Source organism: Halichoerus grypus, chromosome 1 (genome assembly GCF_964656455.1).
Source record: "Halichoerus grypus chromosome 1, mHalGry1.hap1.1, whole genome shotgun sequence".
In the NCBI taxonomy this organism is placed as follows: domain Eukaryota; kingdom Metazoa; phylum Chordata; class Mammalia; order Carnivora; family Phocidae; genus Halichoerus; species Halichoerus grypus.
Genome location: NC_135712.1, coordinates 197032930 through 197055642, shown reverse-complemented (window position 1 = coordinate 197055642; position 22713 = coordinate 197032930). Strand labels below are relative to the sequence as shown.

Here is a 22713-nt window from a genome sequence, read left to right as displayed (position 1 = left end):
GTTCATAGCTTTCCTCTAAAGCCTGTTCCCTGGAGTCAGTAGGAATACAGAGTTCTGTCATGGCTCTGTGGGAATTACATTTTACCTTATTGTATAAGCCTTGAATTTTTAAGGGTTTTCATTTCCTGTGGGCAAAATGGGCCGAGTTTCATATGAGTGACATGGTCTTCCATCTTGTCAGAAGAAACCCGCCCTTTGATTTAATGTGCTCTGACTGAGGACTAGGTTTTTCCCAAAGCAGTAGTTCTCTGACTTGAGTCACCTGCAGGGCTTGGAGAAACAGACTGCTGGCCCACCCCCAGGAGTTTCTGATACAGTAGGAATGGAGTGGGACCCAACAATTTGCATTCCTTACAAGCTCTGAGGTGATGGTAATGCTGCTAGTTTGGGAACCCTTTCGAGAACCATGTCCTAGGAGGGACTCTGCCTTAGGGACGCTTTGTCCCTCCCTGAGTCAGCCCTGGCACAAGGAGTGCCCTCTCCGAGTTGCTCCAGACTTGCCCTTAGAAGGCAGCTCTGCAGGCATGGCCTCTCTCTAGGGGACCCTCTGACTCTTGCCCTTGTGCTCAGAAATACACTCTGTCCTTTGCTTTGACCCTTGATAAAAAGTGCATGCTTCATCACCGACCTGCTAGTGATGTTTTTTTTTTTCTCTTTTCCTGTTTGTCTTAATTGTTCTTGTCTCTCTCTGTGCTGTCCCCTCATTCTCGCCCCTTTCTTTCTGGTGCAGAGATGAAGATAGTTGGGTGTAAGTTCCTGCTTTTGTGTGCCCTGTCTGCTTTTTGCCTGCTTTGTTTCCATCTTCATTTGTTTCATGGAATGTTGCAATACTGGGGTGGGGTATCATGTACATTTTTAATCCTTCATCAGCCTCACCTTTTGGGGTAACTGACAAGACATAAAAAAAAAGAAGCTACTAGCCCAGCCTAGAATACAGTATATTACTTTAGATGTTCATTAAGATCTGAGGAAACTAAGAACATAAGAACTAGGTGTATAGCTACAGGGAAAGATTTTTAGGAGACACGTCAGCTACTCCCACTGAAAAGAAAATGAAAGGTGCTTATCCCAGGCTACACAGAATCAGAAAGGTACAAAGCTTGTCTTTTCAGCTCTGTTGGACACACACAAAAGGCAAACACACAGAGACATGACTTTTAAAAGCAAGCTCTCCTCAAAGGGAATGATGAAAGTATTTACCACAAGTAGATTCACAGGACTGTGATCAGTCTGAGTGTCAAATGAGGCTTTGACAATATCTAAGGGATGTTTTAAGAATGATCACTTCTGGTCCCATGACAGAATGGAAGATCATCACATCCTTGACCCAAGAAAGGAATAACCATATATAATGATGTCATACTATGCCCATTCCTGTCTTCCTGGTAGAGCAGAGAACATCACTGGCCTTGTAACAGTAGAAACCAGTAGAAGTGTACACTGAAGACATGGTTTAAAAGTAAAGAACCCATCTCTCCTGAATACTCTAAAGAAGTCCTCCCAAGAGTCTTTCTTGGTGGGGAGAAGGTCTCTTACTTAAAATAAGAGCTACAACAAAATAAAACGTTGGTCTATGCCTGAAACTGTCTAAGTTGAATGGTTGTTAATGTCTCCATATCTCCATGGTGCTGTCAGGAGACTTCACGCCTATTCTGCCAAGAGATAAAATTGGTGTCATCCTGAGCAGGTCGCATTGTCTGCTGAGAGAATGTTAACTCTAGTTTCACATGGTCTTAAGGGAAAGAAAACACTATCCTTCCTAATCCTATCTAGAAGTAGACAAGATATAAATAATATAGTATTAAATACTAGTATCCTTGAACCCAAAGCCTCCCAATATGTGGTGTGACTAATTTATACAGAAGGAACATGAATATAATAAAGAGTCCAAGCAAGTCTGAGTGCTCAAACCTGTGTGGGCTGTCCTGGATCATTTCTCCTGGGATGGAATTCCACATAGGCTGGAACCATGTGGCCCCAAAATTCCTAGTAAGGCTGGAGTGTCTGGCAGGAGATTCTCTTGCTAACAGATGCTCTGGTGCCTGAGCCAGACCTCAGAAGTTCTGAAACTGCTAGAGTCTGCTCTCAGAAGAGAGGTGCAAACACATGGTGAGTTCTGTTTCTCCAGTGCCATACTAGGATGCAGGTCTTCAGAGGGTCACACCTGGCCACCGAGGCATGCAGTTCCCTGTCACTGTTGGCTGCAGCTCTGTCACAGCGCTCCCAGGCCCCTAAGATTTCTGGTAGCTGAAAAACAGTTTCCTTCTAAGACCTCTCACTTACCATAAAGACCCCAGAATGTTTCAGGCCAATCCCTGACGTAATAAGGTGGCTTCAGGTTCATTACCTTGCTCCTTTCCAGCTGCTGCTTGTATGGACTTAAAAGAATCTAGATTTTTGATGTGTAGTTGTGGTATAGTGAAGCTGTCCTTGACACATAAACACTCCAAGCCAGGTATCAGGAAACTATAGTCCCTGGGCCAAATCCAGCCAGCAGCCTATTTTTGTACCACCCTGTAGCCAAGAATGTTTTTTCACATTTTAAAAGGGGTGTGAAAACAAAGAACATGTAACAGAGACCTATGTGACCCACAGAGCCTAAAATATGTACTCTCTGGCTCCTTACAGAAAAAGTTTATCCACCTCTGCTTCCTCTTAAGTCCCTAGTCTCCTGACATGCAGCTGTACCAACAGTTGACATTGGCTACTCTAGCAGACTGTAAAAAGGACAAAGACAATATACTCAGAGGCCCTCCTATAAGAACAACCTCATTCATTCATCTTTGCATTCCAGAAACTTGGTTGCATGTCAACTGAGCGCTAAGCACACAGAGATATAAGGCATTGCTGATCCTGTTAAATGCTCTGCTAACCTCAGGAAGCAGAGGACATGTAACAAAGGGAGGCAGGGCCGCCCTCAATAATACCCGCTCCCACACCCCACAGAGAAACCTTCCCTTCCCAGAAGCCTCTCAGCATTCCTCGGTGCTGCCTAAGAGCGGCCTAACCCTCCCCCCACATCGAGCCAGATTTCATCAGCGTCTTTCCAGCAGACCCCATGGTCTGGTCCCCTGGCATTAAACCCTGGAGAGCATCAGAATCACCTGGTGATTTTGTTTGTTTGTTTAATGTGTGTACACTAACCCCGCCCAAGACCAACTGGAATCTCACGGGGTAGACGCTAGAAATCTAGTTTTAATAAGCTCCCTAGATGATTAGAATACAGCCAGCCAAATGGTGGTCTGCAAACTAACCTCACAAACCATTGCTCAGGCCTTCTCTTTCCCATCCTCATTGTAGTGTGCCTATCCTCAAACCTCTCCTGGTAATATTTCCTTGCAAATGGTGCTAAAGTTTACAGGAGCCTCCTGGAGACAGTGCCGTAACCCAAATGCATGATTCCACTGGTGGGCTTTGTGAACATATAACATGTAACAGGGACAGCTGAAGAGCAGGGAACCTGAGAGGCTATCTGTAAGGCAGGCCTGGGTCATTAGATCCTGGGGGCCTTTCACAATGGCTGCTTCTTAGGTTTTCTCCTAGTTCCAGGAGAATTAGTAGAGAGCTCTATTTAAATGATCCCCCAGAGAGCTTTTGATAAGAAGGCCCCAGCAACATTAACTCTCGCAGTTCTCGAAATCGAGGCCATAATTTGCAAAATTGCAACCCATAAAGCAGTCTAATATCCATTCTGCTGAGAATAGTCCCAGTCTTAGGCAAGTCTGTTCTCCAAATAAAGAGCAGTGAAAGATCTGATGAAATCAAGCTGCTTCAGTCTGTAACTCAGAGGGTATGTTTACTTGTATTGATAAATTTTCTCAGCAAGATATCACTAAAGGCATTCTGTTTAAATAGAAAACTTTAAAAGAATGAAAACTGTAAAAATATCCAGCTCAGTCCTTCCATTTGAAATTGGCATTTTGATTTACAATGCCCTGGAGTTGCTGCCCAGAAACCATGGGCTCACTCTATAAAATCAACACAGACCAAATTCTGTCATTATCAATCTCCAAGATAATGCCCACTTTTGTATGAGTATTCTATATCATATATTGCTAGGAAAAGTTTAAATGTTTCATTTGAAGGACACATTTACTTATGGCTAACTTTTGTATAGGGTCACAGAAATTTAAAATGTTTGTACAAGCTAGAATACTATTGCCAGTAGCCAGTATCTGCTTTTACAAATCATGTGGATTATCTTAAATAATTTCTAGAGAGTGCTGGTTTAAACCAGAGTAATAGTTTAAAAAAAGTGCCTGTTCTTTAGATTAGACATTAAAATTCTCTATTCACTTTATGCCAAATCAGCCTAGAATTTTAATAATTACTTACATTCCATAGAAAAGCTAATGTGCAACTGAAAGACTTTCATCAAAAGAAGGTCTAAGATGTCTGTTTCAATTGTTAAAAATTTAAGGTATAACCAACTCTCATTTATCCCATTATAATAGCAATTACCTATAGGAAAGTTCCCATTTAATTTTGAATTTTACTTTCAGGACTGATTTTATTCAGCTCCTGCCCGTAGTGGCAAATTGATGGATTTGAGTTTCCCTTCTGCTTTCCTTTCCTACCCTACCTGCACAACTGAGTGCTATTTTCATGATATGCTAGGAGGCCCAAGCAGAGATGTCCAAAGGAGGCAGATTCAAGCCAGACTCATGAAAATTCGAAGTAGAGGCTCTCCTCACCCAGGAGAGAAGTCTGTGTGAACTGCAGGGATAGACACCCTCTCGGCTGTCCTGCCTACCCAGCAGTTAGTTGCCTTTGTATGTGATTTTCAGAACGAATTTTCCTTTTTCTTCATGGTAGCCTCAGGGCTATTTGGGGAACAGGATGTTTTTCACAAATTAGAGAAAGTTCTCTGGGCTGTCAGAGAATAAGTAATTGCTTCTTATGGGCTGCTCTTCCCCACTTGAGTGGAAGTATTTTAAGAGCTTCATTATGCAACCAAAGAGCCATGGCTGCATTCCTTGTATAGTAAGATGACCTGAAGAATAGAAGGTCTGGTAATGAAGACCTCAAAACCCAAGTTTTGCCAGTCCTGGTCTATCATGTTTCATGCATAAAAGATGCTAAGACACTTCCACAATCAGAGAGGTTGTCTGTGCAGAAAAGGAGTCATCATCATGTATCTCACTTGCTAACCAGAAACAATACCTGGTTATGTCATTTTGATTCCAAGTAAGGAACTTTTAGATGTGCCAATTTTGCTAAGAACTGAGGTAGAAAGAATATTCTGAATTGGCTTGTTTTGCAAGTTAATCATTCTATCACCTCTCAATTGAATTCTTCAGGCTGCTAACACATCTTCACTTTGGCCTTGTGTGTTTTCCTTTGCCATTTTTTTCCTTCAAAGATTTTTTTCCCAGAGACTTTACTATGTAGTTTGTTTTTTGTTTTTGTTTTTTTGTTTTTTTTTTGAAAGTCAAAAGCCCTTCTTTAGAATGTATGAATAAAACTGGTCATGTTACAAAATTAGAAGTTTAGAGCAGCCCAAATGAACTCCCCTTATACATGAACAGACAATCCCATTCCCCTAAAAAAGGCAGATGTGGTCATTTTTTAGATCATTTCAGCTTGCAGTTTGAACTTCTCCTGCCCAGTCTCAAACAGCAGATATTGGCAAAGTGGGCAGGAGTCAAAGCACAGGGAAGCAACAAGAGCACAACAGATTGTCACCCCCGTGCTTTAGCACCTGTGATTCTGAACAGTCATCTGCTCCCAGAGCACTTGCCACAAAAAGAAGAAAATATGATAATCCAGTGACCTCCGTCTGGCACTCCAGGAAGGGAAGTGATTTGGAACTAAGCCTCCAGAAGGAAAAAGCGTATCCTCTAGAAAGACTCAGAAGGGTTAAGAGTTGAAAAAAGAAAACCTATAAAAGAAAAAGGAAACTACTTTTTTTTTCTTTTGGAGGGAAAGGAGGAGAGATTAGTAGTTAAGGCATAGACATGATAATAATAAGTGTTATTCCTATTGATTCTAAAATCTTTCCCCTTTGGAAGGCTCAGATTTCGGCTATTCTCCTGGAGGGTAGAGAGACTAGTCACCTATAATAGGAGAGAAGATTCTCTGCCCCACATTTTCCCACCCTGGACAAGGTGTGATGAACACCTTTAGAATTCAGACTTAGAGAGCACATGACTAATCAACCTAGTACCACTGCACTGATATTGGTAGATGTCCACCATTATTAACCAAGCTTGCAATGCCCTGAGCACCCACCTGAACCCTGGAGGACCCAAATGCTAGCTAGCCTGGTCCTCCATACAAATGGGGCAGTGTGGCTTCTGTGGTCATGAAGACTTGGCATTTCTTTCCCCATAGGCGATATCCGCAATGACCTGTACCTAACCTTGGAGAAGGGGGATTTCGAGAGAGGGGGAAAGAGTGTACAAAAGAATATTGAAGTGACCATGTATGTGCTTTACGCAGATGGAGAAATATTGAAGGTAAGATTTGCCAGTCAGTTTGGAATGGAGGCTAATCCTGTAATAATTCTAGTGACTCTATGGACTTTATCCAGATACCCATTCTCATCAAGCAGACCTCACTCAAATCACTGCATATGCATTCTTCTCTGCCTTTTCTTTTCTTCAAGGAAACCCTGATGATGACTTCCAGTGTCACACAGCCTGTTTAGAAATTCTTCCTAGGCGCTGTGAATTGTGCAAGACTGTTGAATCACAGATCTGTACCTCTGAAACAAATAATACATTATATGTTTAAAAAAAAAAAAGAAGAAGAAGATAGCAGGAGGGGAAGAATGAAGGGGGGGAAATAGGAGGGGGAGATGAACCATGAGAAATGATGGACTCTGAAAAACAAACAGGGTTCTAGAGGGGAAGGGGGTGGGAGGATGGGTTAGCCTGGTGTTGGGTATTAAAGAGGGCACGTTCTGCATGGAGCACTGGGTGTTATACGCAAACAATAAATCATGGAACACTACATAAAAAAAAAAAAAGAAATTCTTCCTAGTGTCTGACCTCAATCCTTCCTGCTCCAATTTAGACCTATTCCCTCTAGTTCTGTCCTACATGCTACTTTTTCTGCCATTCTGTCTAGCATCAAGCTGCCTACTTTTGGTAACTCTTATTAGGTCCCACTCTTTTTGTTCCTTAAGTCAATAAAGCTACATTGGCTCTTTGATCAAAGGTGGGACTTAGGCACTTACTTGCTGGTACCAAGTTATGTGTGTGACAAGGAACAGCAGAGTCAGGCTCTAAAAGATTATTTCCAGCCAATGCCAGTATGAAGATGCAAGTATATCTTCTGTCACTCTTCATTCAAAGTGAAGACCTGGAGTGCTGTTTTTCCACTGTCAGTGTTTCAGTTTTTCCCTCAGTCATGTCATGGTGAAGTCCCTGGCAAATAACAAGGCATCATTTGCATAGCACTTGATAGAAGGCAAATCATTCTTTTACAGACCTCGCTCCTGTATTTGACAATAGCCTTGTGAGGCAGGCAGAACAGGAATGATCATCCACATTTTGTGGAAGGAAAAAGGTACAATTAGTCAAAATCATCTCCCAAAGCTAGAAAGAAATAGAGAAGAAATGTTTAATTGGTGGTAGAAACAATGATTTGTATTTCATTTTAAAAACCCACCTCAAGAAAATAAATTAACTTTAAAAAGGAGATGGCACCTGGCTGGCTTAGTTGGAAGAGCATGTGATTCTTGATCTCGGGGTCTTGAGTTCGAGCCCCATGTTGGGTGTAGAGATTTTACTAAAAAAAAAAATAATAATAATTTAAAAAACCTACCTCGAGGACTAAGGCATTTCCATTGTTTGCATGGATAATGTCAAGGTCAGCAGAGTTGTCAGCTGCTCACACCATCCTTGTGCAGACAGGGAGCTGCTCCTGATTGCATTACGTGCGACTTCCTGTCTTCCAGGAAGATGGGACTACATCTTCATGGCAATATTTGGAAATGGGTCAAGTTAAATCTGGTTCTGCCTTATCTATATCCAAGGACAGTCAGCCAAGGGCAACCTAAAATGCCAGTGCAACATTGGGGTAAGGAAGATTAGAAAACAAGCTCTCTCTGCTTTATAAATTAATTTTCTGATCAGGTAAAGTGTCATGTACAGTTGAATTCTCCTATGGAGAATTCACTGTTCACTGTTTCCTTTCTGAATGCGGATGAATGGTTCAGATACACTGTTCAGCTTTCCTCCAGTTTATTGAGCAGTGTGTGTGGTTACTTCTGCCCCAAGGAAAAGAAGGAGCATTGTTGACCATGGATTCTTTACACTATCTACACAGTTGTCTCCAAAAGTATTGAATTTAAGTCAAATGAATTTTCTCATCTTGTAGATTTGGCCTGATGGGAAAATAGGACCTGCACAAAGGAGAAAATGTCCTAGTGCCACAGAGAAATCCAGGGGCTTCCTCCGGGAAGATGACACTTTATTTTGCTTCTCTCTTTCAGGATTGCATAAGCTTGGGTTCAGGAGAGCCAAATAGGAGCTCCTACCACTCCTTTGTCCTCTACCACAGCAATAGTCCTCGCTGGGGAGAGATTATCAAATTGCCCATCCCCATCGACCGGTTCCGGGGCTCCCACCTGCGCTTCGAGTTCAGACATTGTTCCAGTGAGTGAGACTTCTCTCCACATTCCTTGGAGGATATGAATATTCTCTTGTCTTAGAACTCTTTCCTCAGTAAGAGAATTCAGAGGGTTCTTATTATTGGGGCAAGAAAATGAGGAGTTCTGAATAAATGGGTACTCAGGGATGGGATGTCATCAGAGGCTGTTCTTTAGACAGTGACTCAAACCATGGAGTCTGGTACTGGCCCTTCCTAGTGTCTTACCCAGACACTGGATAATTACCAGTGTCATTCTCCTTTGGGTGTTTCCTTTCTACATATTAAACTGTTTCTTAAAGAGCCTCTGGTTTATCAAGACCAGCAATCTAGTTTCTATTTGAGTCTAGGTAGCCTGTGTACCTTGGGATATAACTGGAAACTCAGTCCAGTACATTTCTCATCATTCTTGCAGTCAGGTAGATACCTAATTAATGAAAGAAAGGGACGAAAAAGTAAAGAATGTGGATGATAAGCACAAGGGGAATTTCTGTTAAAAAACAAAGTGAGGGTCAAAAACAACTAACACTTAGCTCTGGTTGCAGCAAAGGACAAAGGGGAAAAGAAACTCTTTGGCTTTGCATTCTCACCCCTGATGCGGGATGATGGCACCACTCTCTCAGATGACATCCATGAGCTCTATGTGTACAAGGTATGGAGCCTGGCTGTCTCACACCTCAACCCTCACACCCCTGAGACCACTCTCACACATGGTTCTCAGTTACGTGGTTTTCAGTGGGCAGGCCAAAGGATCCAGGGTGGTGCGCTGGTGGATGACAGCAGGACAGCTGTGGGCAGGCTTTGTCTTCTAACTACAGTGGCCTCCTTCCCACAAGTAATGCCAGTAGGCCGTTTGTGTCCCACCCCCAACTTCGCAAGTAAGGGAAGTCTGTTACCAACTCCTCTGTGCCACTGTGGCCTTGGCCAGTACATTCAGAGACCTGCCATTTGAGATCATGGTTCTGTCAGCTGTCACAACACAGCTGCCTTCCAGAGTTGCCTGCACACCAGGTGGAGGCCACCTGCCCCACCATGTTCTCTTTAAGAGGCATGTGAGCCATTCTGGGGAGTTTCCAAACAGAAAGCACTCTTCTAAGAGGACCTGAGGCCCAAGATCTAGCCTCAGGAAGATGAGAGCAAACATCAACATCAAAAAATCTCCTGCGACCTTTTTATACATGGCATGGTTCAGGAAACATTCTGTGTTCTCTACCTTTGCCTACAGTGCGATGAGAATAGCACGTTTAACAACCATGCTCTGTACCTGGGCTTGCCCTGCTGCAAAGAGGACTACAATGGCTGCCCCAACATCCCCTCCAGCCTCATCTTCCAGCGCAGCACCAAAGAGTCTTTCTTCATCTCCACACAGCTCTCCTCCACCAAACTCACCCAGAATGGTAGGTGATGGGATCTGCAGGGGGCTGCCCTCCTTGTCCTCAGTGGCTGGTTTCATGTTGCTGATGCATGCTAAGGGAGACGAAAATTTGTTGCTTTTTCATGCCACAATGAGGGCATTCTTTTCACCTGCAGTTGGAGGAACCACTTGGCAATAGCTGCCTGTAAGGTTTCCCATGGTTTTAGTAGCTCCGGAGTATACCTCCAGATTTCACAGATGTGTCTTTGGCCTTGACTTCGGCACTAAAGAGACTGTTGTAATGCTTGTGGCTCTTTCTCTTCCTCTAGATTCCACCGGGCAGGGAGGGTCTGGGCTTTGCTTGTCCTTGGCATAGCCAGTGTTCACCATCTTTTGCACTTGCTTTTTTAGTGGACCTCCTTGCTCTGCTGAAATGGAAGGCTTTTCCAGACCGGATCATGGACATCTTAGGGCGGCTGCGGCACGTCAGTGGGGAAGAAATTGTTAAGGTGGGGTCTTCCTGAAATTCATACATGCAGCCTGAGCAAGAATCTGGGCAGAAGGCCTTACATCTCCTTGATTTCTACCAGTACCCCTCTAAGACCATTTCTTGAAATATAACTAGATGAGTAGAAATAAAGTTGTTTTTCTTTTCTTTTCGTTTCTTTTTTCTTTTTTTTTTTTTTTTTGTTAGCTTCTCTTTTTAAAGGAGGTATCACATCGGGCTTATTACCTTTCAGAAACTATATTTAAGTTATAAACCCTATTTTCTGACTTGTTTTTCTTCCTAGAAAGCAAAACAATAATTAGAGGGTAGTGGTCAAAGCATCCTCTCAGAAACACACCCGGTGCTTTGTGCTGCCTCCTCTCCTTTCCTTAGATCTCTTTCTCATTTTCCTTATTTGTAACCCTTTTACCACAAACCTAGCCTGAAGTTTTTCTGGCTCTACTGGCTTGATTATCTAGAAGAACTCTAAATACTCTCCATTAACTTATAGCTACTGATTTTGCCCAGTCTCCCCCACTTAGAGTCCATACTAGGGACCCTTCCCCACTCCCTGTCTCAACTGCTTTCTCTAGGTACCTTTGTGACATTTCCCATCTAATGACCTGAGCAGGCTGACAACACTACCAGTCCCCAGTTGTCTTCTGTAGGGCTTCTCTGCATTGTGCGGAGTGTTTGCCCACCTGGTTTTAGCTCAAGAAAACTCCCAGGTACCTCCTGATGGTGTAAGCCCCGCAGGTAGATTCTACACAGTGGACTGAACTCTGCTCAGGAAAATGGAGCTGCTTTGGAATATCAGCAAGAGCAGTGGAATGTAGGGTAGAGACTAAATTTCAAGAAGGCAGCTTGTGCATCAGTGAGCTTTCTTAGTTCTGTCATTGTAATTACCAAATCAATGAGTACAGATAATCTTTCATTTTACAGCACCATTGACTCTGTAACATACACGGTGTCTCCAAACAAGAAACACTTTTAAAGTCTGTATACCTCTATGTGTTTTTATGAAGTCTTGTCTGAATTTTGTTTTCATCAATTAATCAGAGTATCATCAGTTTTTAAAAAGAACTCTTAAACAAGCTAATACTAGTTTTGTTTTGTTTTGTTTTGCTTTGCTTTGCTTTGCTTTGTTTTGTTTGGAGGGGGGGCAGAGGGAGAGAGAGAATCTTAGGCAGGCTCCACACCCAGCACAGAACCTGACGTGGGCTCGATCCCACGACCCTGAGAACATGACCCTGAGACCAGGACCCTGAGATCATGACCTGAGCTGAAATTAAGAGTTGGGCACTTAACCAACAGAGCCACCCAGGCGCCCCTACTAATACTAGTTTTTGAAACTGAAGATTAGTTTATTCTCAGGGCATTTTTTTTCTTCTAAACATATTAAAAATATCAATTAGCAAACAGAAAGGTATTTAAAAAAATCTGTAATCTTTTTAAGTCTGAGTTGTTGTATTCCTGATAAGAGAATATCCTATCAGCATATCTGGTTTTAGCATCAATAATTGATCTCAAGCCACCAGAAGAGAGTGTGAAAAGAATCTGCTAGAATTAAAAAAATTTTTTTTTACTTTTTTTTTTTTTAAAGATTTTATTTATTTACCTGACAGAGAGTGCACAAGCAGGGGGAGCAGGCAGCGGGAGAGGGAGAAGCAGACTCCCCGCCAAGCGGGGAGCCCGATGCAGGGCTGGATCCCAGGACCCTGAGATCATGACCTGAGCCAAAGGCAGACGCTTAACCGACTGGGCCACCCAGGCGCCCCTTTTTTTTACTTTTTATTAGAATATTTCAAACATACACAAAAGTAAAATAGTAGAAAGCCCCTACGAGTACCTATCACCTAGCACCAACAATCATCAGCCTGTGGCCAATCCTGCCTATCAACACCCCCATCCACACCTGCCACTTTAGACATTGCTAGGAAATAAATTGTAAACATTGTATCATTCAGTTGCCTTTTGACCAACAGAATGTTAGATTTGATTTTTAAAGACTGCCAGTATCCATGAGTATTTATCATCCTCTCCCTTGGATTTTGCATCTTAGAAACAAAAAACAAGAAAACAAAAACAAAATGGTGCTTCCAGATCTCTTACCCTCATTGATAGCCCTCAGCAGCAGCTTTCTCCCTTCTCCTGGAATACTGATTTCTAGACCAAAACATGGTTTCTGTAGTTGAGGCCTAGCCTGCCACACCTTCATTCAAGTGTCCTCTCTAGGCCACAGCAGAAAGTAAGGGACTACTGCTCTCTTTGGAGTCCTGGGAACCTGAGCTCTTTTTCTTAAAATGAATTTGGCATCAGAATCACTTACATTGTCTTTATTTCAAAGTTATAATTCTACATGGGTATCCTGTGTTTTTTAGGTAATTGCTCTTTCCTTAGAAGTTTAGCACTCACCCAAGAGAAAGAGCCTCTCCAAATCTCTCTTAGGGCCCTTTGGGCTGTACACAAACACCCTGAGTCCACCTAGTTATCCCTTAGTTAGGTGGAGGTGGGATACTCGATTTTTTCTAAGTGGTGGTTTGAGATCTTAGGAGATTTTTTAGTTTGTTTATTGGGAGATTAAACTCATTGGTGTATGGAAATTTGACCATGTGTACAAGGTCCTAAGACTTGAGCCCTCTGATTTTTGTTACAGTTTCTGCAAGACATTTTAGATACACTCTTTGTGATTTTGGATGATAATACAGAGAAATATGGCCTGTTGGTGTTTCAGTCTTTGGTAAGTCTCACCCTTCCTGACTTTCATTTTTGTTAGTTATTTCTGTCACATGTTTTTAAAAATCCAAGGGAAGCAATTTATTAGAATGAGTCAATATAAGGTACAGATGTTTCCAATACAAAAGGGGCTGAGGAGTGTCACCCAAGGAAGACCAACCAACTTCCCAGGCAGATCCCTACAACATCAAATTTGAAGAATTCAACCTGGTCAGGTCCGGGCCTCAACTTTGTAGTTCTGATACTCAATCTCATCACTGTTGCAGAGTTGCCTAGACCCTGAAATTAAGACCTACACCAACAAAATGCTCAGAGATGAATATAGGAAACCAGATGGCGTATTCTTTCACCTGCACAGTAGGATATAACCACTAGAAAGAACAGAGACTCACCCATGCTGGTCTGAGCATCACACTGTCTCCCTGTGTAGTTGTTTGGGAACCAGAGTCTCCGGAGGTTGCTTAGTGAGAATGGACAGTGGTTTGAATGTTCAGTGCATTTAGCTTAATAGATCCAGTCCCATAGGAGTGCTATACATTCCAAGAGGAACCACATACTGTAAGTCTACCTAACAGATGAGGAGCATAGGTGAGAGTTAAATAGTTTGCATAGTTTGGCCCTTTGGCTTTTCTTCTTCCTTGCTCTCCTGGCCAGCCAGCCCCTTTTCTGAAGGGCATAGCCTTTCATAGGCTGAGCTGGCTCAGAGGATAATCTTTTTTTTCTCTCTTTTCCAAGTTTTTTGAGACACCTTTGTATTTATGCCACCAAACACAGGTATTGTTTTGCTTTTTCCTAATCTGTATTACACCACCTAGCATTATTGTGAAGAGATTCAGAGTAACACTGGCACAGACAGATGAGCCCCAAGTCCAAATTCAGAAGCTGGGGGCTGTAGGAATAGAACAGACAAGAAAGAAATACAGACACAGAATAGAAATATTACATTCTCTGCCCATGGGCAACACTAGAGAAAACACTGACAGTTTGTCATTCCTTAAAGAAGCAAGAATTCTGTTTTCTGCTGGAGATAAGTCCGAGGCCTCCAGTGAACCCTGGTACCCTCCGTCTCCTCCAGGTATTCATCATCAACCTGCTCAGAGACATCAAGTATTTCCACTTCCGGCCTGTAATGGACACATACATCCAGAAACACTTTGCTGGAGCCCTGGCATACAAGTAAGTTCCATTTGGCATCATTATTAGGACTTGTGTTTGAATAGAAAGACAGGCTTAAAAAAAGTTCAGTGACAACCAGCATTCATTCAGCTGATCTTTTTTTTTTTTTACTTAATTTTTTTCTAATTGTAGTAAAATACATAGAATATAAAATACCTATTTTTAAGTGTATAGCTCAGTGGCATTGAGTATGTTCACATTGTTGTACAACCATCACCACCATCCATCTCCAGAACTTTTTTGCAAAACTGCAAAACTGAAATTCTGTGACCATTAAATATTAACTCCCCATCAACCCTTCCCCTTCTGTTGCCCCTGGGCAACCACCATTATACTTTGTCTCTGAATGTGCCTGTTCTACGTACCTCATGTCAATTGAATCATACAATACTTGTCTATTTGTGTCTGGCTTATTTCATTTACCATAATGTCTTCAAGGTTCATCCATGTAGCATGTGTCAGAATTTCCTTCCTTTTAAAGGCTGAATAATGTTCCATTGTACATATATACCACGTTTTGTTTATCCACTTACCCATCGATGAATACTTGGGTTGCTCTCACATTTTAGTTATTGTGAATAATGCTGCTATGAACATGGATATACAAATATCTCTTCAAGACCCTGCTTTCTGTTGTGTTTGACATATACCCAGAAGTGGCTTACTGCTTCATAAGGTAGTTCTATTTTTAATTTTTTGAGGAATCACCATACTGTTTTCCACAGCAGCTGCACCATTTTACATACATACATTTTACACAAGGGTGTTCAATTTCTCCATGTCCTCAAGCCAAGACTTGTTATTTTCTGTTGTGTTTTTTGGAAGGAGTGGGGGGTTTTATAGTAATAATCCTTAATTGGTGTGAAGTGGTATCTCATCGTGGTTTTGATTTGCATTTCCCTAATGATTAATGATGCTGAGCATCTCTTCATGTATTTATTGACCATTTTTGTATCTTCTTTGGAGAAAAATTTATTCAAGTCCTTTTGGGTGTTGAGTTTGAGAAGTTCTTTATAGATCTTGGATATCAGCCCTTTGTCTGTAGTGTCATTTGCAAATATCTTTCCCATTCTGTGGGTTGCCTCTTTGTTTTGTTAACTGTTTCCTTTGCTGTGCAGAAGCTTTTTATCTTGATGAAGTCCCAAAAGTTCATTTTTGCTTTTGTTTCCCTTGCCTTTGGAGATGTGTCTTGGAAGAAGTTGCTGTGGCCGATGTCGAAGAGGTTACTGCCTATGTTCTCCTCTAGGATTTTGATGGATTCCTGTCTTACATTGAGGTCTTTCATCCATTTTGAGTTTATCTTTGTGTATGGTGTATATAGCTGTCCAATTTTTCCAGCACCATTTATTGAAGAGACTGTCTTTTTTCCATTGCATGTTTTTTCCTGCTTTGTCAAAGATTATTTGACCATAGAGTTGAGGGTCCAATTCTGGGTTCTCTATTCTGTTCCATTGGTCTATATGTCTGTTTTTGTGCCAGTACCATGCTGTCTTGGTGATCACAGCTTTGTAATAGAGCTTGAAATCAGGCAATGTGATGCCCCCAGGTTTGTTTTTCTTTTTCAACATTTCCTTGGATATTCGGGGTCTTTTCTGATTCCATACAAAGTCTTTTGCCCATTTTTTAAACATACTGTTCAGTTTTTTATTGTTGAGCTGTAGGAATTCTTTTTTTTTTTATACTTTTATTTGACAATCAGCAATTAGTTCTCATCCACATTAACTGTCTGTAGATTTTGAAAGTGGTGACAGGTACATAGGTAACCAGTGTGTAGAGCTTGTTTAGTGAATCTTCATCCTCATTACGTTTTCTGAACAACTGCAGATGGATACGATATGGAACATTCCTTATTCCTTTGGCCCAGACATCTTTGTTGAGCCTGGTGTCAATGCGCACATCTGGAGTTCCCGTCTCCTTCATGGCAAATTTCTGGATCTCTTTGAGTGCCCGAGGGGCACGCTTCTTCAAACCCACTCCATGGATGTGCTTGTGAATGTTGATGGTGTATTCTCTGGTCACAACCTCGTTGATGGTAGAACTGCGCTTCTTCTTCTTGCCACCCTTCTTGGGAGCCATTCTGCCTGGCTCTGGTTGGAAAGGGGCTGTAGGAATTCTTTATATAATCTAGACATTAACCCCTTGTCAGGTACACAATTTGCAAATATTTTCTCCCATTGCCTTTCTTTCTGTTGATTGTGTCTTTTGATATACAGAAGTTCTCAATTTTGATATAGTCCAGCTTATCTATTTTTTCTTTTGTTTCCTGTGCTTTTGATGACATATCCAAGAAGTTATTGCTAAATCCAGTGTCATAGAGCTTTTCCCCTATATTTTTGTATACAAGTTTAATTTATAGTTTTAGCTCTTACATTTAGGTCTTTGATACATTTTGAGTTAATTTTTGTTTATTGTGTAACAGAATCCAACTTCATTCTTTTGCACATTGATATCTAGCTTTCCTAATATAATTATTGAAAAGACTATCCTATCCCCATTGAATGGTCTTGGCACCCTTGTTGAAAATCATTTGACCATCTCTGTGAGGATTTATTTCTGGGCTATGTTATTCTGTCGATGTGTATGTCTGTCTTTATGGCAGTACCTTGCTGTTTTGGTTATTATAACTTTGTAGTAAGTTTTGAAATCAGGAAGTGTGAGTCCTCTAAATTTTTCTTCTTTTTCAATATTGTTTTGGCTATTTGGGGACCCTTGAGATTCCATAAGAACTGCAGGATGAATTTTTCTATTTCTGCAAAACATGCTGTTGGGATTTTGGTAGAGATTGCATTGAATCTGTAGGTCACTTTGGTTAGTGTTGGAATCTTAATAGTTTTAGTCTTGCAATCAATGAACATGAGTGTCTTTCCATTTATTAATATCTTCTTTAATTTCTCTCAGCAACATTTTATAGTTTTCAAAGTATGAGTCTACAAGTCTTTCACCTCTTTGGTTAAGTTAGTCCTAAGTATTTTATTCTTCTTTGATGCTACTATAAATGGATTTTTTTCCCTTAATTTCCTTCTTGAAGTACTCACTATAAGTGTATAGAAATGCAAATGATTTTTATATTAATTTTATATCCTGCAATTTTGCTGAATTCATTTATTAGTTCTAAAAGTTTTTTGTGGAATCTTCAGTTTTTTTCTACCTATAAGACCATGTCATCTGCAAACAAAGATAATTTTGTTTCTTCCTTTCCAGTTTGGATGCCTTTTACTACTTTTTCTTGCCTAACTGTTCTTCCAGTACTATGTTGAATAGAAGTGGCAAGAACAGGCATCCTTGCCTTATTCCTAATCTTAGAGGAACAACTTTCTTTCACTATTGACTAGGGTATTAGCTGTGGTCTTTGAGCTGACATTTTTTTTTTCAATTTCCTCATCTTTTATTATTAACATATAATGTATTATTTGTTCCAGGGGTACAGGTCTGTGATTCATCAGTCTTACACAATTCACAGCACTCACTATAGCACATACCCTCCCCAGGGTCCATCACCCAGCCACCCCATCCCTCCCACCCCGTCCACTCCAGCAACCCTCAGTTTCTTTCCTGAGATTAAGAGTGAGCTGACATTTTAAACCATACTTTACTACACAGTTGTCATACTTCTCCTTCTAAGAAATGGTGGCAAAGCTAATAAAAGTTAGTCTTGCTTTTTCCGTGAGAAACATGTGAATAAGTAAATATAGCACCCACAAATAAATGTCAAAGAAATAAAAAGTTGATAAAAGATATAAATAGTTAACATGGGAAACAGAGGTTATCTAAAATCATTAAAGCAAAAAAAAATTAAAAAATTAAACCATTAAAGCAAAAAAAAATTAAAATGAAAAAATAAAACCATTAAAGCAATAAAAAAAAGTCACCACTTTCTTCTGTAGAATTAGCACAATTTTTGAAAATATAAGTAAAACCCAAGGGTGACGAGGCTGTGGAGTCACTGGAACTCCGGCGCTTTGATGTCACTCTGTAGAGCAGGCACCATGCTGTGCTTTAAGCGTGTCATCATCTCATTAGTATTCACAATAACTTCAAAATGTACTATTGTTTTCTCTGTATTTTAAATGAAGAAAATGGCACAGAAGGATCAGATAACTTGCCCAAGGATACATAGCTAGAAATTGATAGGCCCCAGATGTGAACCCTGCTGTCTGACCAAGGCCTGTACTTGACTTCTGTGCCCTGTTGCCACGTAAGGAACAGGCCTTCTGATCCTGTCATCTCCCTTCACTCAGGTTACTTGGTCCTAAGGAAATAAAATATATGAGATAAAGGGGGAGCAAGGCGGGGCACACGGGACTGGATACCTTTATCTGTGTCTACTATTTACTAATCATTGTTGTATGTTCTGGAGACACAGCAAGTTTAGACAAAACAAAAATACATGCAAAATCCAGGACTTTGGGGAAACTTTCTTATAATCAAAGAAGAAATGTGTCAGGGAGAATGAGAAAGAATGATTATAATTGCTAATTAAAATGTAGCAACTCTATGGATGAGGTATGTTGTCTGAATGAGGTATGTTGTCTGATCTCAAATGATCTGGAGATTCCACAGCTGTAACGGATCCATCACTCCATTCTGGCTCATCAACAGCATATTATTCCTGTGTGGCTAATTCTGGGCTGCAAAAATTTCAAGCTGCATTTCTTCTGAATCAAAGTGGGGTTTCTGGAACTGTTCTCTTTCCCAGGGAGCTCATCCGCTGTTTGAAGTGGTACATGGACTGCTCAGCAGAACTGATTCGACAGGACCACATTCAGGAAGCCATGCGGGTAACGTACTGAGCTCACTGTACATAAAGGGCCCACCCTGCAGTTGTTTGTCAGTAATGTCAGTGGTTTATAGTGTGCAGGACAAGTGTAGACATCCTAGTACACTGGCCTGCTTTCAGGAACACCTTGGACCACATAATTCCCCTTTCTTCACCTTGATTTTGCCCCAGAAGATCTTTATTCCTAATAATGTTATCTTAAGGCAGGAAGGATGGATGATGTGCATTTAGCTCCTGGCCATCCTTCCTGCCTGGTTTTTGCCAACAGCATCCAAATCTGCTTCCACTGGCCAAAGCATCATATCTCCTTCTAAACCAGTAATGGTGGCAACATTGATTAGAATTAAGATCTTTCAACACTTTTCCCTTGTTCAGTGGTTACTAAACATTGGTTTTAAAACTGTTTTAAGTGAAAAAAAAAAAACTGTTTTAAGTGAAAAGAGCTGAGTGTGAATGCACTATATATGGATATGTTGAGAAGAAGGTAATCTTAAAACCTTGACCTTTGGAGGAACCCAGGGTCCCCCATGACAGCACCCCTGTGTGGACAGGTCCCATGATAAGGCAGCCTTTTGCATTTCTGGGCAGCTCCAGTTTTCAGGGGATCATCCTCATTGTGAGTTAACTTCACTTTCTGGTAACTTCTTTTCATGGTACTGCTTCTACCGTAGAGAATCACCTATGAGAATATTGATCCCTCTTTTGCTCAACAGTTCTCCAGATAGCTATTTAAAGAAAGCTGCCATATCCTCTAAGAACTCACAGCAAGTCCATGCTTTCTCCCTTTCCACCCCTATGTTTTCTTGTTCTTGAGTTACTTTTTTAATTGCTTTTTAAGCATGTCTTTCCCACCCTTTCCAGTTAGCAATAAAAGAAGAATGGTAACAAAGCTGTTCTGCTTTTTCTCTGTCCCCTTTTAATTTCACATCATGTGCTATAAGTACTACTGGGCCTGTGATTTTCCTGTTCTTGTCCACATGGTAACAAGTGAGATGGGTGTTTCCCCAAGCATCATCAGACTGAAGAGGCAAAATCAAATCATAGGTCTATGTTCCCCTACCTCTTCTGTGTACATCCTGTGAAAATATAAGGCCAGAAGTGTTATTTCTGTGCTCCTTCATATAATACATATCTACAAAGCAGTCAGCATCTGTTGTGGGTGCTAGGATGCAAAGATGAGTAAGACAGGCCTCTCCCCTTGAAGAAAACATCCCCAGTGAAGCATGCATGAGCACAGGTATAGAGCAGGGTTCTGAGTGTGATGTGGAGGCAGGGCCCAGGTTCTGTTCTTCTCTTAACCCAGTACCTGTCAGCAGCCTCATACAATATTTGAGGGGATAAAAGTTGAGTTAAATGTAAAAGATTCTATGTGAGTCCCAAAATTAATTGCTCAGGATACTGGAGAAAGCATCACAGAAGTTGTTTTCTCCTAAGAATCATTCATTCAGTCACTCGATGTTGCTTGGTACCTGCCATGTGTCAAACACTGTAGTGGCCCCTGGGGATTCAGCAGGGGCCCAAGCAGAAAAGGCTAGGCCTTCATAGCACTTCCATCCAAGTGGAGGAAAGACAGACAAACATGTAACACTGATAAATACACAAAGTCAGTGAAAAAAGAAAAAACTTGAGGGAATAAACAGGATCATAGGATAGACTGGCTGGAAAGGAAGGTTTACTTCAGATCAAGATTTTAGGGAAAGCCTCTCTGAGGAGGTGACCTCTGGGCTGAAATCAGTGTTCAGGCCTGGGGGATGAGCATTCCAGACAGAGGAAACAGCATGTTTAAAAGCCTCGTTGAGGGGTGCCAGGGTGGCTTAATTGGTTAAGCATCTGACTCTTGATTTCAGCTCAGGTCATGATCTCAGGGTTGTGAGATCAAACCCCACATCAGGCTCTGCACTGGGCATGGAACCTGCTTAAGATTCTCTCTCTCCCTCTGCCTCTCCCCGCCCTCTCTAAAAAAAAAAAAGGCCTGGGAAGCTTGAGTTTTCAAGCAACCAAAAAGTGGCTGAAGTGACCAAAGCAGAGGATTTCAAATGTTAAATTGGATGGGAGGTGACAGAAAGGAAGAACTGAGGCTCGTTCCAAGGAGTCTGGCCAAATCTTGATGTCAGGGTTACTTTGGGAGATGTTCTTCGGGGGAAGATCAGGTTTGGGTGGAGAGAAGCAAGACTTCCCTTTGGGGGAGCACTTTTCTGAGATACTTTCATACTTATTCTCATTTCAAGCTTGTTTGAATAGCATCTCATACTAATGCATCCAGTACTAAGGTTTTATCAGGTCATTTCCCCTTCTTCATCCAGTTTTAGTTGATAAGTCCTCTTGACTAAACCAGTAAGTCTCTATCCAATCCTCTTTCCATCATTCATGGGATACACAAGGTCCTGGCCTGGCAACTCTCATTGTGGTGTGGACCAGGAAACCTCTTCTTTATTATTCTTGATTCAATACATCTTGCCCCCCACATCCCATCTCTTCCTTTCACTTTCAAACTCATGGCTTTCTAAGAAAGTTTGACCACTAAGGAAGATGAAAATAAAGAGTCCTTTGTTTTCTTACTTGGTTCTTTTGTTTGTTCCCTTGTGAATGACCTGTAGGAGGTATCTTTGGTAGGTTCGAGGATGGTATTTGGCAAGGTGTTCTAAAAAGATAGCACATTTTCACTACATCAGGTCCCCCAGGGAACCATGAAGAGGAAAAAGCAGGCACAGTGGATCTTCTTCGTGATGGAAAGGTTGTAATAACTCTTAGGATCTCTTTTCCTTTCAGATTTATTAACTTAAGTAGAACTGGACGGAGCAGATGCTTCACCCACAGTTATGTGTTCCATTGTCTCCACACAGGGTGGGAAGCATCATTGAATTTTGAACAAATTTCATAGGCTCTACCACTCATGACCAGGAACTGCAAGCAGTTTTGCTCTCTGGTTCTGCCCTTCGCTATGAAACAAGTAGATGTTTCAAGCCATTCAATATATCTCTGTATTAGCTGTTTCAAACTGGAAAAAAAAAAAAAAAAAGGTGGTCATGAGGAAAACATTTTCCTTTTTAAAATTAGAGTATGTAGCACAGATTTTCCTGGTTCTTTTCAGACCAGGCATTAACAGGCTACCGGAATGGAGGCTGTAGCATTCATGCTGATGAAGTCACACACCGTATTTTTTTCTACTGGTACAAGCTTTGGAAGTCGCATTTTTCTGACTTAGCCATTCTGCAATGCCAACTGAATTCTATATGGGCCACAAAACCAAACCAAAACTTGTTTTGTTTTGCCAAACCTTCTGATACATGCATAGGTCATGAAAGGTAGCCTGAGAATTATTTCCTATTATATATTTCAAGTAGCTGAACTCCATTTCTTTCATCCTTGGATAAGTTTCTCCCCAGTGTCTCTGCCTTTCCAGTGTCTGGGGAATCTGTGGCATTTCTTTGATTGGAAAGCATAGTCTTGGATTTTCAATCTGTTCTTTTAAAAGATAATTACTCTGCTCAGAAGCATGAGCCAAGCTGCAGGGACTCCCCAGAATTAGATTCTTCTCCTACAACATGTTATGGGAGCTTCATCTTCTGCACTGGTCAAAAATTATGT

The 22713-nt window shown here is 41.3% G+C and overlaps 1 protein-coding gene and 1 pseudogene across 5 annotated transcripts in view; one reads left to right on the top strand and one right to left on the bottom strand.

Annotated features, from left to right (window-relative positions):
• The window catches only part of DOCK3 (dedicator of cytokinesis 3), a 589066-nt gene that overhangs the window by 492905 nt on the left and 73448 nt on the right, over nt 1–22713 (top strand). For all 5 annotated transcript variants that reach the window (XM_078077688.1, XM_078077697.1, XM_078077693.1 and 2 more), the window contains exons 15-22: nt 6334–6458; nt 8441–8603; nt 9141–9247; nt 9821–9992; nt 10361–10458; nt 13093–13176; nt 14248–14348; nt 19045–19126. In XM_078077688.1, the coding sequence (XP_077933814.1) occupies nt 6334–6458; nt 8441–8603; nt 9141–9247; nt 9821–9992; nt 10361–10458; nt 13093–13176; nt 14248–14348; nt 19045–19126 (932 nt within the window). The remainder of the gene's footprint in view (nt 1–6333; nt 6459–8440; nt 8604–9140; nt 9248–9820; nt 9993–10360; nt 10459–13092; nt 13177–14247; nt 14349–19044; nt 19127–22713) is intronic.
• On the bottom strand, nt 15849–16424 carry LOC118524653 (large ribosomal subunit protein eL31 pseudogene; annotated as a pseudogene).